The 16,203-nt window shown below is 33.1% G+C and overlaps 1 protein-coding gene across 3 annotated transcripts in view; it reads right to left on the bottom strand.

Annotated features, from left to right (window-relative positions):
* LOC123712436 (homeobox protein unc-4-like) overlaps nt 1-15,327 on the bottom strand; it is a 33,505-nt gene extending 18,178 nt beyond the window's left edge. For all 3 annotated transcript variants that reach the window (XM_045665513.1, XM_045665514.1, XM_045665515.1), the window contains exon 1: nt 15,044-15,327. In XM_045665513.1, coding sequence (XP_045521469.1) covers nt 15,044-15,257 — 214 coding nt within the window. In that variant the 5' untranslated portion in view covers nt 15,258-15,327. The remainder of the gene's footprint in view (nt 1-15,043) is intronic.
* Nucleotides 15,328-16,203: the final 876 nt, after the last annotated feature.

Here is a 16,203-nt window from a genome sequence, read left to right as displayed (position 1 = left end):
AAATGAGGTGACATTTGAAGGCTTGGTTACATTAAGTTTATGTTATTGTAGTTAATATTAGTACACGACCCCAGACGGAATAAAGTCCTTTAATTTGACATCGCTATTATTTTCTAACATATTTCTATTTTATTACCTCTTCGGTAGGTAACTATGAAAAACGTAGTTTATCCACTCAGGTTCTTTATTATATATCAACTGAGCGGTTGTTCTAGGGCAGTATTTAATAAAATAATAATATCTTATAAATAATAAGGATTGAAGTATACTTAGTTATAATGTACTATCTTGTTTTCGTTATTATTTTGTTTTTTTTTTTAGCAGAAATTGTTCTGTAATAAGCGTTTGATCTAAATAGAGTCACGCACCGTTTTTAAACATTCCATTTTCGAAAAGCTTTCGCAAATACAAATAATTATAACTCGCGGTAACGGTGTCCGTGATCGCCTATAATTTGGGTTCGATCCTGGGAAATTAATTTCGAGATCACTGCCAATAATAAAGCAATAATTCTCCCGCAAAATACGTACCTGCCAGTTTTTGGAGCCACGCCCTTCGCAAACGTACGTGGTGTTACTTATAAAATTGAAACAATATTAATGATCGTTGGCTTGCAATTTATCATGCCACCAATTCTTTAGTACGCATTTGAAATTAGTAGTCTACAAAAATTTGTTTTTTGACTTTGATTTACATGTAGAAATTTAAATAAAAAACTTCTTTAACGAATTGTTAACTAATCACAGCTAAAATAATGTTGATTACAACTATAATTTGTTAAGCTTAGAAATTATGAAACTGTGACGACGTTTTGTGTGCATTTTCGTAGTACCGAAGCACAAAAATAACCACTTTTAAAACACAATCAACTTATTAAATATTATCGCGATTTAGATTTTTAGTTGCATTGCTCAAAGATATTATTTTTATCGGTTTGTTGCATTACATATTTGAAAAATATACATTCGAATCACAAAAGGATACAATGGGCGGCCTAATAGCTACCAATCTTCCAGGCCCAGTAAGGAAAATTCCAAGAAATACGATATAATAATTACGACATTTTTACATACATTTTCAATAAATATTATTTTAAAATATATAAATTGGTACCAATTTGAGTATTTTTTTTATTTTTATTGTTCGTAAGAGATTTTTACAATCATTAATGACTGCTTAACAAATGGCTTTATGTGTGCTGGAGCGTGTTAATAGAGACTGTAAGTACTTAGTGTTAATGGACATTTACTTATGGTACATATTATTATTAGTAAATCAAGCTCTATTGTAAGGTCGAAGGTCAGTAAAGAAAAGTTAAATATCAGCGTTGTAGGTATTTTTTCCTATATGTTGGTACACAAATTTCTCACAAAACATTTCATTACTACACAATTTTCGTATAAACGTCACTCCCTGTATAAAAATCAAGTCACACATAAAAAATCGATCACGTCAATGCAGGCCTGTAAAATTATTGAGAATTTAATATGCGATATTTATGACAAGTTTTTTTCGAAACGTGTTTGATATGAAGACATCGATCGATACTTACGGAATCGTTCGGTGAATAATAAACATTTCCACGAAATTGCCGCAACCAGTGAAACACCTTTCATTTAAATTAATTTTTACGACTAATCTGTGGAAGCGACGATTTTTCTGTGAGCCATTTTGACAGCTCTGTCATCCATCGCTTGTCAATCCTTCTGTCGCTTTTTATCCTGGTATACATGTACACTATTTGCTACAACAGATAACATATGTCTGTTCTTAAGGTAGTTTGAGCCGCGCACCAACGTGTGGAAGCAGCTACATTCTGAAGTTTTTCTGAACCCATTCGATTTAGGGTCTTTAAGAGCGTACCAATCCTTACAAGGCCGGCGAGCCTTCTAGCAGTGTTAGTTTCCATGGGCAGCGGTATCACTTAACGTCTGTTTATATAAAAAAAGTTATATACTTGCTATAAACATATTGCCACAGTGTCTTTGCACCCGAACCATGAATCAGTTCACTAAAATTCTTACAAAGTCTGAAGTAAAAAGTTATGTCTATAATTAATTATGAATTCATTAAATAATGGAATTCGTTACAATTTTACTTTGGCATACTCCGTCATATTCATTATCATTAAACGGTATTTTGCCTCCAGCAGACGGGATTCAAAGATTGAAACGTGATAAATGGATATTACAATACATTACACAGCGTATATTAACAGCAATTTCGACCAGGCGATATGAGCCGTAATAAAATTTTAATATTTTATAAAAACAATATTCATCACTGATCGGACATCATTGATCACCGGTACAAAAATGTTGTGGTGGTACAATCTAAGGTTCGCATATTCTGCCACACATATGCGTGCAAATTTGGCTTAAAAGATTTTTTGGAAGGAATTTTAAATATAGTTATATTGTTTACGCAAAATGGCCGACATCATGTCTCAAATTCAGGTAATGAACGGTCTCTTTCGAATCATAGCTTTTCAAACATGTCAACTGTCATAGACACAACCCAAAACTCATTAGTAGCCAATTTCCCGCCTTTTTATACGGATGTTAAAAGTATTTAAATAGATAATATAAAAAAATTGAAAAGAGAATTTTCAGTTGTAGTAGAAACATCAGAGGAGCACAGATAAACAGCCGTATGAATAGTGCGTACTGCGTACATTATCTACCGTCTCCCGGGAGCAATAATTCACATTCTCTTGTATCTGTTTATTCGCGGCCGCTTCTTGTTTGTTTGTGACTCCCGTGATTCATTTTAATTATATTCGAAATCTGTTTGGTAAGTTCTATTAAATAACGTGGCATAAATTCTATTAATATAGAATAGCTTAAAATTATTTATGCCAATATCAGATTTACAAAACTTTTTAGTACCAGAGTCTTTTTGGTTCACGTTAGCTACGTGAACTTTGTTTATTTAATGCACTAGTAATAATTATCAACAATACAGATACGTGTTGATTGCGATACTTTACTGTTTTTAAATGTGTCAAAACTTCCATAATTCTTTTACAGATAAAAAGATAAGTAATGGTACCGCAGGGCACAGAGTATCCTAGGGTACTTGAAGCGAATGACATGTGTAACAGATAATCTATTGCGGGCTGCTGATGCTGTAGGGCTCCCAGGGGAGGAATTTATCACAGCTTTGGAAACCCTAACACTTGCTGTGTTAATATGTAGTTGTGATTAGGTAGATATTTATTAACAACGGAATGACATGTATACTCTGTATCTCTTAAAAAAAACTAATAACACTGTTTATTGAAACTCTCTTTTCAACACACTAAAAATCCAATTTGATAGAAAGAGACAAAAGCGTGCTCTAGTTATTATGATATTGGGCTCATCTAGGTTTTACGAATAAGCTAATATTATGAAGCTGAAGTGGTTGTACGTGGTAATCACGTAAACTATCAGCATGAATCGAAAATTTATCTTTGTGTTGGATTGTACTATTATCGATTGCAAGGGACAAAAATTATGCCTTACTGAGAGCTTCCGTTGCGTCCACTGTATAAATAGTAGAGTTAGAGAATCAGTCTTGCTTTAACCCTTGATATCTGCTTCACAATAAAGGCACGTGGGTAAATAGCATTGGTCTATAATATAAAAAAAAATGTCTAATGAGGTTGCGAATGTTGTCTCGTTTCAAACCATGGTAAATGAAAGAGTCAGTACGATCGTATCTTATTGTCTGTTGTTGTATGTTTTTACTGTATATACTGGTGACTTGTAAAAACGAGCAAACATGGCCTTTACACTTAGATGTCACAATATGTATTATCTATTTAACACTTATACTATTAATAATTTAATTATGCCCTAAATATACGGTCTTCACATCACAGAGGCCGCGTTATCATTGGCATAACTCGTTACAGATTTATGGGTGTCACTATCGCCCTTTGCGTTAAATAATTAAGTTCTATCAATATTAAGTGTTGCCCGATAAATAGAATTACTTAATTTTACTGATAATGCTTTGTTATTTGACCGCATCTGTAACGGAAATGTCAAACATCCGTTATAATCATTGAAAAAATGTTTCTATAATTGAAAAATATTTAAATGTAAAAGTCATTGCTGAATCTTATTCGATTCTTAAGGAAATATGTTAATATTGTTCCCACCTACAAAAAAGTATCAATAAAATAGACGTAGAAAAGTATTTTCCCCATTCAACATATAGACATTATATATTCCTTACAAAATATTCTCATATACCTATTTAACGTCACTAATTGCAATCTTGACACATAAATATGCATAGTCTATGCTATAACCATAGATAATACAAATGAATACTTGATTTATTGAAAAGCAAAAACCAATTCCATGTATAATTTTTAGGACCGCAGCAATTAAAAATATACGTTCCGTTTCGCAACATTTTGTTTATTTAAAGACGAAAGTAATCAGTCATGGTACAGTAAAGGACCGTACCCATTCTTAAGGGCAAGCGTACTTCGGAACGCACGACGCGTGACGTACGACTTAATTTTATGCTACATTAATAGCGAAGGGTTTTTAATAGGGTTAGTTATGGTATGAGGTCTCGAGCACGCGTAGCGTTAAAGGATTTATACAAATCTGTTTGTACTGCTAATAGTGGAGATTAAATGCCGGTAGACACAAGAAAAATTTATAACAGCGGTAATGAATAGTGCTTTGGATATAGTTTAAATTAAGTACAAGTTAGTTAATAAAGATGTTCTAATATATTGCTCGTAGGGAATATTTAGTTTTCTTTACATTGTAAGAGTAAAGAGACACAGTCGTAAAGTTTGTTTAATCTGTGATGTTACGATGCGTCTAATCTATTTTTAAAATTTACCTACGAAATAATCGCGCGAGCAAGTGATGCAAACTTTCACAGCTTGGTTTCTCTGGTGACTAAACGGACACTGATGTAATTAAAAATACAGATAAAAACTAATGATGTTATGTTTAACACTTTATACAAATTAAACACAAATTTTATGTTCAAGATTATTGGTTTAATAAGTAATTTTGAACTTAAGGTTATTTATAAGAGTTATATAGTCTCAAATCAGTTGGTATTCATCTTTTTAATATGGTTTGGAATGGGACTTTACAGATTAGTAATATAATTTGCTTTGTGACATAACTAGACCATAAACAATTGGTTGGCTTTTGGTCGGTTTGTCCCGCACTTCGACCGTCTTATAGTAACGTAGTAAGTATTGTATTTTTTATATAAATTTATATCTAAATAACACAAAGCAACATTGCATGGACATAAACTGATAGACCCGCAGGCTTCTGGAATGGAGACCTCGGCAGAAGTAAAGTCCACCCTGCCGCTCACCGACCAGGTGGACTGACATATTGGAGGAAGATGGAGGAGGCCTACGTCCAAAAAAAGAGGTTGATGATGATAAAATTATATTTATAATTATACCTACATAAACAAGGTAACATAAAAAAATGGCTTGCCGCAAGTTTTATATAATTTTTACGATTAAAAATCCTCGAAGTAAGGTCGTAATTAGTAATAATTTACATTTAATTAAAAGCAGCTTAAATATTTTGAATATGAAATCTAAAAAAATATTGCTAAACTAATATATAATAAATTAATATCACGGTATAATTGCTAAATGATTATTGTGTTCATGCGTCATACGTAAGCGTAAAATTTGTTTTGTTTTTTGTGCGTTCAAACTCGTGGGTGACATTTTTTTAATCACATCCCATGGCTAATTCGTGATTGCATAAAAACTCAATGCCATTTTTTCATACATTAAAATAATCATTTTCTCATGAATAAAGCTTTAATTATAATTTATTCGATTTTATTTAAAACAAGTCCGCTGCGCTATTGAAATAAAATAATTAAATAAACAACACAATATTTTTTTTAGGTCTGGGCCTTTTGTCAATCTAATAGATAAGTAGGTGATCAGACTCCTGTGCCTGACACACACCGTCGACTTTTTGGCTCTAAGGCAAGTCGGTCTCCACATGATGTTTTTCTTCACCGTTCGACTGAATGCTAAATGCGCACATATAAAGAAAATCCATTGGTGCACATCATACGAACTCAAGAATGACCTGACCTGAAGCCACTAGGCCAACACTGCTCACTTATGCATCTAATAATTGAATAAATGATCTCTTTATCTTCTTAAAACGTGTTTCATTATACAATCCTTATTACCACTATGTGTAACCAGTTGTCCACTAAAGAATTTCCGGAATAATTCGATGATTAGTTGGCAACGCACTCGCGAGGCCTCTGGCATACAGAATGTTCATGGGCGGTGGAATTACTTAACATCTGGTGAGCCTCCTGTACTGTTCTATAAAAAAAAAATAGTTATTTCTACAACGTAATAATGAAGAAAGAACATAGCTTACGTACCTTCTATTATTCGATCCGCAAGCTAAAAAATATAATGCTATAATCTGTAGTCTGTGGATCCGAATTAAGAATCTGTTGTGGTCACGTCTTAGCTTTATCTTTCTTGGAATTCATGCTCAAAACATGAGACCTATTTAATTAGTTATTGGTTTAAAAACTTTACAATACTATTATTACTTATCTAAATTGAGTAGGTAGTGCGATACCTACTTCGGCTAGAAATTAGAGGATGACGTCATTCTTTGAATCGCGCTAACAAAGAGATTCCGACCGCGCATATATACGTCTCTTCAGTCCCAACGCTTTGAGCTTTTCGCGGGCAAAGTCCATTACGGCCGCGCTACGCGCGTCAAACAGCCCGAGCTGAGCCGTCAAAGTCCTTCAGGAAAACAGCGAGATTCCATACCCAATCAAAATATACTTCTTCCCGAACTTAGCGGTTTATTTAGTTTAAAAAATCAAGATATTTTTGTAAATATCCAATCATCTCCAATGAACTTTGATACTATAAAAGAGCCCTTGAGAGCAATTGGAAACCTATCCGCGGTAAACAAGCCATATTGGCGCCAAAGCGTCTCCCGTGGCTAATTCCAAAGGGCGAACGGGGCAAAACGATACACTGTTTAAGTAAATAGAAAAAGCGAATCGAATCGTGACAAATGTGTGTTTTGGGACACGTGACGCGTGATTAGGCACGCGTTTGCGTTTAAACTGGTTATAATTGTGTTTTGTATTAACTGAATAGCGGCGTTGGCCTAGTGGCTTCTGCTTGCGACTCTCATCCCTGAGATCGTAGCTTCGATCCCCGGCTGTGTATCAATGGACTTTTTTCTATATACGCATTTGACATTCGCTCGAACGGTACAAAACGTGCGAAAACCGGCTTGCCTAAGGCTCAAAATTCGATGGTGTCTGTTAGGCACAGGAGGCAGATAACCTACTTGCTTATTAGATTCATAAATTATCATGAAATACAGAAAACAGAGCTAAAAAGATTGCAGTGCCACTATTTTTTTATTTACAGAGAACTATAGAGCTTCAATCCTCGTCTTTTTTATAAAGAATTTTTCTTTATAAGCAAGTAGGTGATAAGTTTTTTACACGGTCACGCCTTGCTTTTACTATACATTATGTTAATTGCCCATTGAAAGGAAAAATTTTGGGTCAAATACACGAGAGTCGCATGCTTGACCATAACGCTAATGACTCTATTGGGTTATATGATCAGTGCTATGTTGCATTAATTTACTAAATATATAATTTATGACCTGGTAATATAAAATTATAATAATATTTTAAAATCCAACTACAGAATAAATTATTTTGATTAATAATATATTTTTTATAAAACCTTATAGTTATGCAATAAATTTCTGTGATGCCATATATTGTTACTTGTTTTAATTATTATACTTCGAAAATGTCTCTTAAAATAATTAATAACTCTGATTAGTTTGTCTAGAATTTAACTTATACAAGTTTCACGATTTGAAATCCTTGAATTTAAAAAAGTAATAAAACTTTATAAAAAGAATCATAACCTTATTAATTTTCCACAACAGCTGTGCCCATTCTTTGGTTTTTTGGATGCAAGCTCCCCTGTAAAGGGTGTGAGAGGAAATGACCCTTGAAATTGACTCCCGCCCGCCTCGGTTACATTTCGCGCACCTTGCCCGCCGACTACTTGACTAATAAGCCTTATTACGAACGTTTTTGGCCTTTTGTCACTTTGTAATGAGATTTTTTACCAACAGTGTTTTTACGTTGAATATTTTTGTTTTCACAATAATTAGGTAATAAATACCAAAAATTATAACGTTTACATTATACAAGGTATACGGATACTATATTTATACCACTAAGAATTTACAATGATTTATGTATTAACATATCTAGTATAATTAACATTACAAAATAAAAAGGGAGGCAACTGGCGGCCTTATCACTTGTGAGCGATTTCTTCCAGGACTATGGAACGAAACAAAGCAGTCAAAACATATGTAAACAGTGACAAGGACAATAATGAAAAAAGAACACATAAATAACGATAAATTCAGATTAGTCGGTAAAAAAATTAGGGGTATGATTTGGACAGATAATACTTGTACAGTAGATATTTAAAGAAAGATAGATAAGGAGCTAAGAGGGTAGGAACAGGAAGTGAATTCCATAGCCTCACTACAGACACCTTAAAGGATTCGACAGGAAAGGAAGATTATCATTATATATTACAATTTTTATTACGATATTGAATCTTTAGTAACTTGTGATGCTGAACATATACTGTGCATAATGTGTTTTGTATTAACAATTAATTACTGCGTCCTTAACAATATAGATTTATTTATTGAAGATGTAGGATTTTGGTGATTGAAACGAAATATATTGGTTTAGGAAGTGTGGTGTGTCAGTACCTGTACACTATTACTATAATATATACAGTACCTGTTTCTATTAATACTAAATGCAGTGGTGGCACAGTAGCTTCATCCCTGAGGTCGTAGGTTCAATCCCTTTTTGTGCACCAATGGACTTTCTATCTTTATGTAAAAAAACATTCGCTCGAATGATGTGGGAAATCCTCGTGAGGAAACCGGCTTGCCTTAGACACAAAAAGTCGTGTATCAGATACTGATCAGAAGGCTGATCACCTACTTTCTTCTTAAATTGACAAATGATGATAAAACAGTTACAGAAATCTGAGTCCTAGACCAAAAGGGTTGTAGCGCCACTGATTTATTTTATTTTTATTAATACTTAATAAGCCAATGTAGAGAAAAATCCCTCTTAACAGACTGTACTAAATCAACATATAAAGGAGATAAACCTTACAAATAGGAAAATAACATTCGACCTAACGAAGGGTGAGTGTAATAATTTATGTGTTGTTCCATTCCAGCCCGGTCTCCCCTCGCGTCACCCCTTATTGATGCACTTTTGACTAGTTCTGATTTCAGTTTATTGCGCTGTTTAACTTTACTGCTCAGTTCTGGTTAAATTAGATTGGCCTTTGTGGTTGGCAATTCTTTAAGAATTATTGTCCATAGATTTAAGCTACTCTATACTTTATGACTTTTTTTAATACACTATGTAGCACTTGTGCATGCATTAATGATTATAAACTGTAATTTAACAATTGGATAATTAATTAGTTATCCAATTTATTAGAGCGTTTAATAGCAGCTAAATGTAGTAGGTATATATAGAAGTCTCTCAAAAGGTGGTACAGATATAACGCTATGTAAGAAATATAGAATAATGATAGGCAGAACATTGTATGACTTCTAAAAAAAAACAATTTATTTATAATTATTTCTAATCTATGACGAAACTTTATAATTACAAATTACAGATAATGTTCTTATTAAAACCACTAGATGGCGCTCAAACTACTTTAGTTTCACTTTTTAATGACAATATCGCAAAGGAAACTATAATCACCTACTATAAATAATTCAAATTTTCGAAAACTAAAGAGTTTTATAGACATTCATAAATTCATGATAGCACTTAGACATGCCTCATTACAACGTAACAAGCCGACAGTGATTAGGTCGCGAAAAGAATCGCGTGTTTTCAAAATTGCAAATGCGAACAAAATTAATTTCCTACAAAATAAAATTGTTTTGTTATTTATATAAAATGACTTTTAAATGTATTTAAAACTTTATTGTTAAACGTGTATTTAATTTAAGTTAAACGATGCCTGCAACTAGCGCGTACATGTATGCGTTATGACTAAAAAGAGCAACCCAAGAAAGATGCCGCATTTTTTCTTCCATCTTCACATGTAATTCGTTGCTTACGGCATTTTAATAAAGCTAACATAAGTCGAGCCTAGGTTTTGGGCGGGATTTAGGAACAAGACTTAGCGCGAACTATAATTCCCGTATGTCATGTATTGACATGATAGCACTTAGACATGCCTCATTACAACGTAACAAGCCGACAGTGATTAGGCCGCGAAAAGAATCGCGTGTTTTCAAAATTGCAAATGCGAACAAAATTAATTTCCTACAAAATAAAATTGTTTTGTTATTTATATAAAATGACTTTTAAATGTATTAAAAACTTTATTGTTAAACGTGTATTTAATTTAAGTTAAACGATGCCTGCAACTAGCGCGTACATGTATGCGTTATGACTAAAAAGAGCAACCCAAGAAAGATGCCGCATTTTTTCTTCCATCTTCACATGTAATTCGTTGCTTACGGCATTTTAATAAAGCTAACATAAGTCGAGCCTAGGTTTTGGGCGAGATTTAGGAACAAGACTTAGCGCGAACTATAATTCCCGTATGTCATATATTGACGTCTAATATTATCTTGGCAAGACTATACCGTAGAGAATAATCGAAAGACAACTATTGTATAAATATACGTTATTTTTTAGTATTCCTTATATGCAGGAGGTCCATAATGAGAATTTTATTATTTAGTGTTAATATATACTCCGTGGAAAGTTTTTATGGAGGGAAAAATTACACAAAGTAAGCTCTAAAGTTTTTATTCTGGAAAAGCGAAGTCTCATAGCAAAATTTTCCATTTTTTTGGTAGGTATGTAGTTACAGGCTAAACGTTGTTCGCGGGTCAGCTCGTTTTAAATATATTAGACATAGTGGTAAAGCAGGTAAAAATCTTTTATATTAGACAAATTAAATTAAGTGTCAAGGTTTTTTAAGTCGGATTAAATTTTATTTCAATTTCGTTGACACTGTCATTAATAATAAACACAACATTTGCGTCATAATACCTAATTAGTTATTTTTTTTATTTATTGGTACTTAAATGCTTGTTGTTATCGAAATATGTATATCCTTATAAACCCTTGTTTAAGTTAAATTAGTGTTAGTGAAAGAACCGAGTGTTTTAATAGAGTGTTGTTGGACACTTTCTTAAGTGAAATATCCTTATTAGTAAATAAAGTTATGGTTAAATTACTTATCAGTCTTAAGGTATATTAGATCGTTATGTCGATGTCTTAGTGAAGACACAAATAGTAAAAAATGAGAATTAAACCATTTCCGTCACATAATTTTAGAATTTCATTTATGTTTTAATTTAAAGGTTTTGTTTGTCGCTTAATACATTCATATCTACTTATAAACATGTGTTTAATTTCGTGATAAACTATATATAACACCTACTTGGAATTACACACTTTTTTATACATATATAAAAAGAAAATTTAAACAAATTTAAAATGTTTAGTCTCGGTGGCAGTGTACTTCTAACGCTGGCAACATTTCGTTGCTGTATTGCGATACTCATTCGTTGAGCGAGGAAGGAACCAGCTCTAGAGCCATCGGTATCATCTACCAGGCGCCATCTTAAATCTTTAATTAGCGCCTGATTACTTTAATTTGTGAATTCAAAGTATCTGTTAAGAATTAACACGCGCATAGGTACGCCAGTTCTCTTTAGAGACTGTGATGTGGTGTCTCCGCATCTACAGAATTTAGGACGTTGCTCAGAAGAGTTCTTCGGAATAATACCTGCAGCTGAGTTTTATCATCAACTTCGAGGTAGAATACGAAATTCTACCCGCATCATCTCAACGTGCGTCGTTTCATGACTGAGTGTTTCTTAAGGCAATATTTTCCGCGCACCAGCTTTCCGCCCACTGAAGCATCTCCGAACCAATTCGATTTACGGTCCTTCAAGAACAGAGCGTACTATTTATTAAAAGGCCAACGGCCTTCTGGCAATGTGAGTCCATAAGCGGTATCGCTTAACATCAGGTGTCAAATACTATAAAAACTCTCCAGAACTAAGACTTGGTCTAAATAAAAGATATATATATATATATATATCTTAATAAATTATCGGATCGCTATTAAAAAGTCTACTTTCCTATAAATCATCTTCTAGTTGTGCCGATAAAAAACGTTGTTCACAAAGCGGGGTGGCCATGCGTCATCTACAAAACATTTAACAAACTAATTTCAAGAGTAACACCTCAGCACAATCGCCGACAAAGGCCGATTATAACTGGAGACATATTCACGTAAGACTTCGACGATTACCACACTCACCACACTTTTCTGATCGTTTTTAAACCTTTTATAATAAAATTGTTAGTTTTTAACAAGTATCTTAGATCCCCAGTAATTTTTCAAAGATATTATTGTGTCTGAAAGCGCAACAATACTTTGACATGATCACGTGATAATAAAAAGTAATCGCTAAATATTTTGCTAAGCGCAAAACTCGAAGACAGCTGGACCAATTGTTGGAGTATTGTTTGTTATTCTTTAAAATCTGAGGAAAGTTTTTATGGAGAAAAATTTGTGTTTGTACTAGTCAAAATCTTAGTCAAAGTCGGTAGTCAAAATATAAGCTAAATTAAAAAAATATATTAGGGCGAAACTATTTTTTAAATACATACATACGGTTAAATAACGATTTAGACGTATAACGACGGTTGAGTAACGATCTCGTATTGTGAATAAGGGCGTAGGCATCGACAAAGTTGTTACGACCGACGCGCGCGCAGCAGGCGACCGAACTACGAAACTAATATTTCGGATTACGCTCGTTAGGTTCTTAGCACCTTGCTTTTATTAATAGAAAATTTATTCAAACGATTCGGGAATACTAAGTGAGAAGGACAGCCATTATATACCATCAGACCGCTATTAATACCCATTTCATATCTCGCGCCATAGACAATTCATAAGTTATGTCAAAGACATGTCATTCGTGTGGCTGAATGAGCTGTAAATGAACAAAATTTTAACAATCGACAATGTTTATGTGCTAAATGCAAAGGTTTTCGGTGTGGTCTAAAATCAGTGATGATAGATCAAATCTGCAATCTGACCCAAAAGGCGTGTGTCAAGCAGTGAAGGATGATCACCTACTTGCCTACTAGAAAATCATGATTACGAAATAGATCTCCAAAAATATTATTTAAAATAATTTGGTGAAGGACTTAAACTTAAACTGTTTAAAATTAATTTTTTCATTAATAAATTTACCTACGTGATAAAAAAAGAATCTAGGCAAACCAAAACTCCCCGTGATTAGTGCGTTCATCCATCCAAACGAACAAGTTTCAGCATTATAATTATTAAAATTATTCCACTTCCTGGATATACGTAATTGATAATTAATATACCTAATCGTAACGGAAATATGGAGTCAACACCGCATGCGCGCGGTTTAACAAAGATTGGCGTGTAATTTGACAATTTTTCATCTGTCATAAATAATATAGACACAGATTACAACAAACACATACAAACTTCTTACAATCAGTAGATATCCATGTTCTCTGTATAAACGAAATTAATGACGGAGTACAGTAAGTTGTATGGGTGAAGGTCGGTTTTATAAAATATAAAAAAATATTATGCCAGCATATGTAATTTTAGGAAAATGAAATAATGAGAAACCCAAGAACGAATAGAGCCTCTATTATGAAGTAGAAATTTGAAGGTAAATATTCTTAGCCCTTGGTTTTTTTAAGATTACTTTAACAATACGTTTAATTATTGTAGAAACAAAAACTATTTTATTTAAAGGAAGCACTTATGCACGATTATAAAATTAATTTCAGCGTTTTTATTTACCTACTTTGTAAAAAATTGTGATAATAACTTTTTGTTTTCTTCTAATAATTAAATAGATAAATAATAGTACAACAATTACAATACAATCTTATTTATATCTTACTTTATATTTAGTTTATATTTGACGTAATCACGCGCCACTTTATGGTCTCACGAAAAAAAATTCATCTCATAACATTATAAATATATACGATTAGAATTTTGACAATCCCTAAGTGACGTTTGAATCATCCGACGGACGCCGCGTTATTTCTCATTAAACCGTAAAGGTGAATATATAAATTAACTCTACTTCTTGAGGTATTTATAGATAAATATTCATAATTTAGCAATCGTTATATTGCTACATAATAACGGAATAAAAAAAATATTACACCAATATTATAGGTAATATTAAAATTTCATGAACACGTAATCATTAATTGTTTATTCTATACAACCTTATCTGATTTTGTTTTATTATTTAAGTTAATATAAAAAACTTAAAATGCAAAATGTCGGCGCATAATATTAAATTAAAATGATTTATTTATAGTTCAGTGAAATACGGATTTCCTTGTTTTTTTTTTGGTTTATGGAAAAATAAAAACATCGCATAAATTATTCACATATACCATTGCATCTATATAACAAGAAATTTTCAGATATTTTATTTGAAGATTGTATGCCTATCTTCTATTCTTTATGTTTATACCAGATTAGAAGCAATGGCAATATTGTCCCAATACAAGTGTAAATAAAATGCCTTTTAATTAATAAGTTAACTATATTCTTATGTATGAAGATTCTTTGCATAATGGTCATTTAAACGGCTTTTGTTTTGCCGCCAAAAATAAAAGTTCTGAAATTAAAATAGACTGATACCTACATGCACAGACTAATTGCACTGATGGAGACATTTTAATCTTATAAGAGTTGGTATTCGCACATAGACAAAATGGTAATTTATTTTAAAACGTAAACAAATATTTTTCACTTTTATTTGCTATTAAAACCAATGAGTTAACTTTTGACAGTAATGTTTGTATTTCCTTAAACTAAATAATTCTAATAGGAATAGAGACCTACCCTTACTACTTCCTCCATCTTCATTAGAGTCTTCACTAGGAGGTCCATGAGGTGCCCGATTAGGTAAGGGATGCGGTAGTCGAGGCCTAGTCAAAAACGGTGGTGGAACTCCAAAAAACGGTAAAAACGGGGGCCACGCCGGCCTTGGGGCTAAACCGGCAGCCGCTGCCGCGTACAACTGTAGCGGCGCCGGCAGACCACCTTCCAACACCATACCGACAGTTTAACACCCACAAACTCGCATTGTCGCACCACAACACACACCACAAGACACTATGTCCCCGTGCGAGGCGACAGCCGTCACTGGCATGGCGCGCTCCGGCAGGGCGGAGCATACCCCTCTACACAAATTAATTCCCCGCCCTCTTCATATTATAGATTTATTCCCCTATATCATGCTAAACAACAATACACCCTATTTCTTTGCTCTACAGATGGATATTAAAAGACGGTTCATAAATTAACCTCGCCATACGTGAGAATAACGACATTGTAGACGCTATCACCTGTATTACAAAATCTACTGTAAATGTATGAAATTAGAGTTGGATTTTGTTTGATGAATAAAGTGTGTATTTTGTATGGGGTACGGTCGTAATCTTTTAGCCGCATACAAAAACTCGTAGAGGCATAATCAGAAAGATGTTTGTTATAGATTGTTTCTAATATTTTCACCTTCTGAAGTTTGTTACAAATGACAATGCTTGAATTCTAAAATTACTTTATTAATAGGGTTTTACTTCCTGTCAGAGTTGTGTTTGATCTTAAAGAATTGTACCACTAATAAGGCTTTTTAATAGACATATTAAAAGGCTGTGCCATTCTTCTATTTGTGTATTGTCTCCTCGAGATGTGAAGATGTTAATTTGAAACTAATTACATAGTAAAGGCTATGTTATTAACATGTACAATAGTTGTGTAACTAGATTACAGCCGCATTCTAATGACCCGAGTAACAATCAATCATATAAAATTAACACGTTACAGATTGTGTTCTGACATTGATGAATCATAAACGAAAGGCAATCAATTTCACAATTCCTTATTCCATTAAACAAAAAAGCAATAACCTAATTGACATAAATAATAATAAAATACGTCAAGACACTCTCCGTAACCGACGTGACGGCTATATCAGATCTCGTACCCACTGCGCCGCC

The sequence above is a fragment of the Pieris brassicae genome, chromosome 7 (genome assembly GCF_905147105.1).
Source record: "Pieris brassicae chromosome 7, ilPieBrab1.1, whole genome shotgun sequence".
Lineage (NCBI taxonomy): Eukaryota > Metazoa > Arthropoda > Insecta > Lepidoptera > Pieridae > Pieris > Pieris brassicae.
The sequence above is the reverse complement of the archived record's forward strand: the minus strand, read 5'-3'. Positions and strand labels throughout refer to the sequence as shown.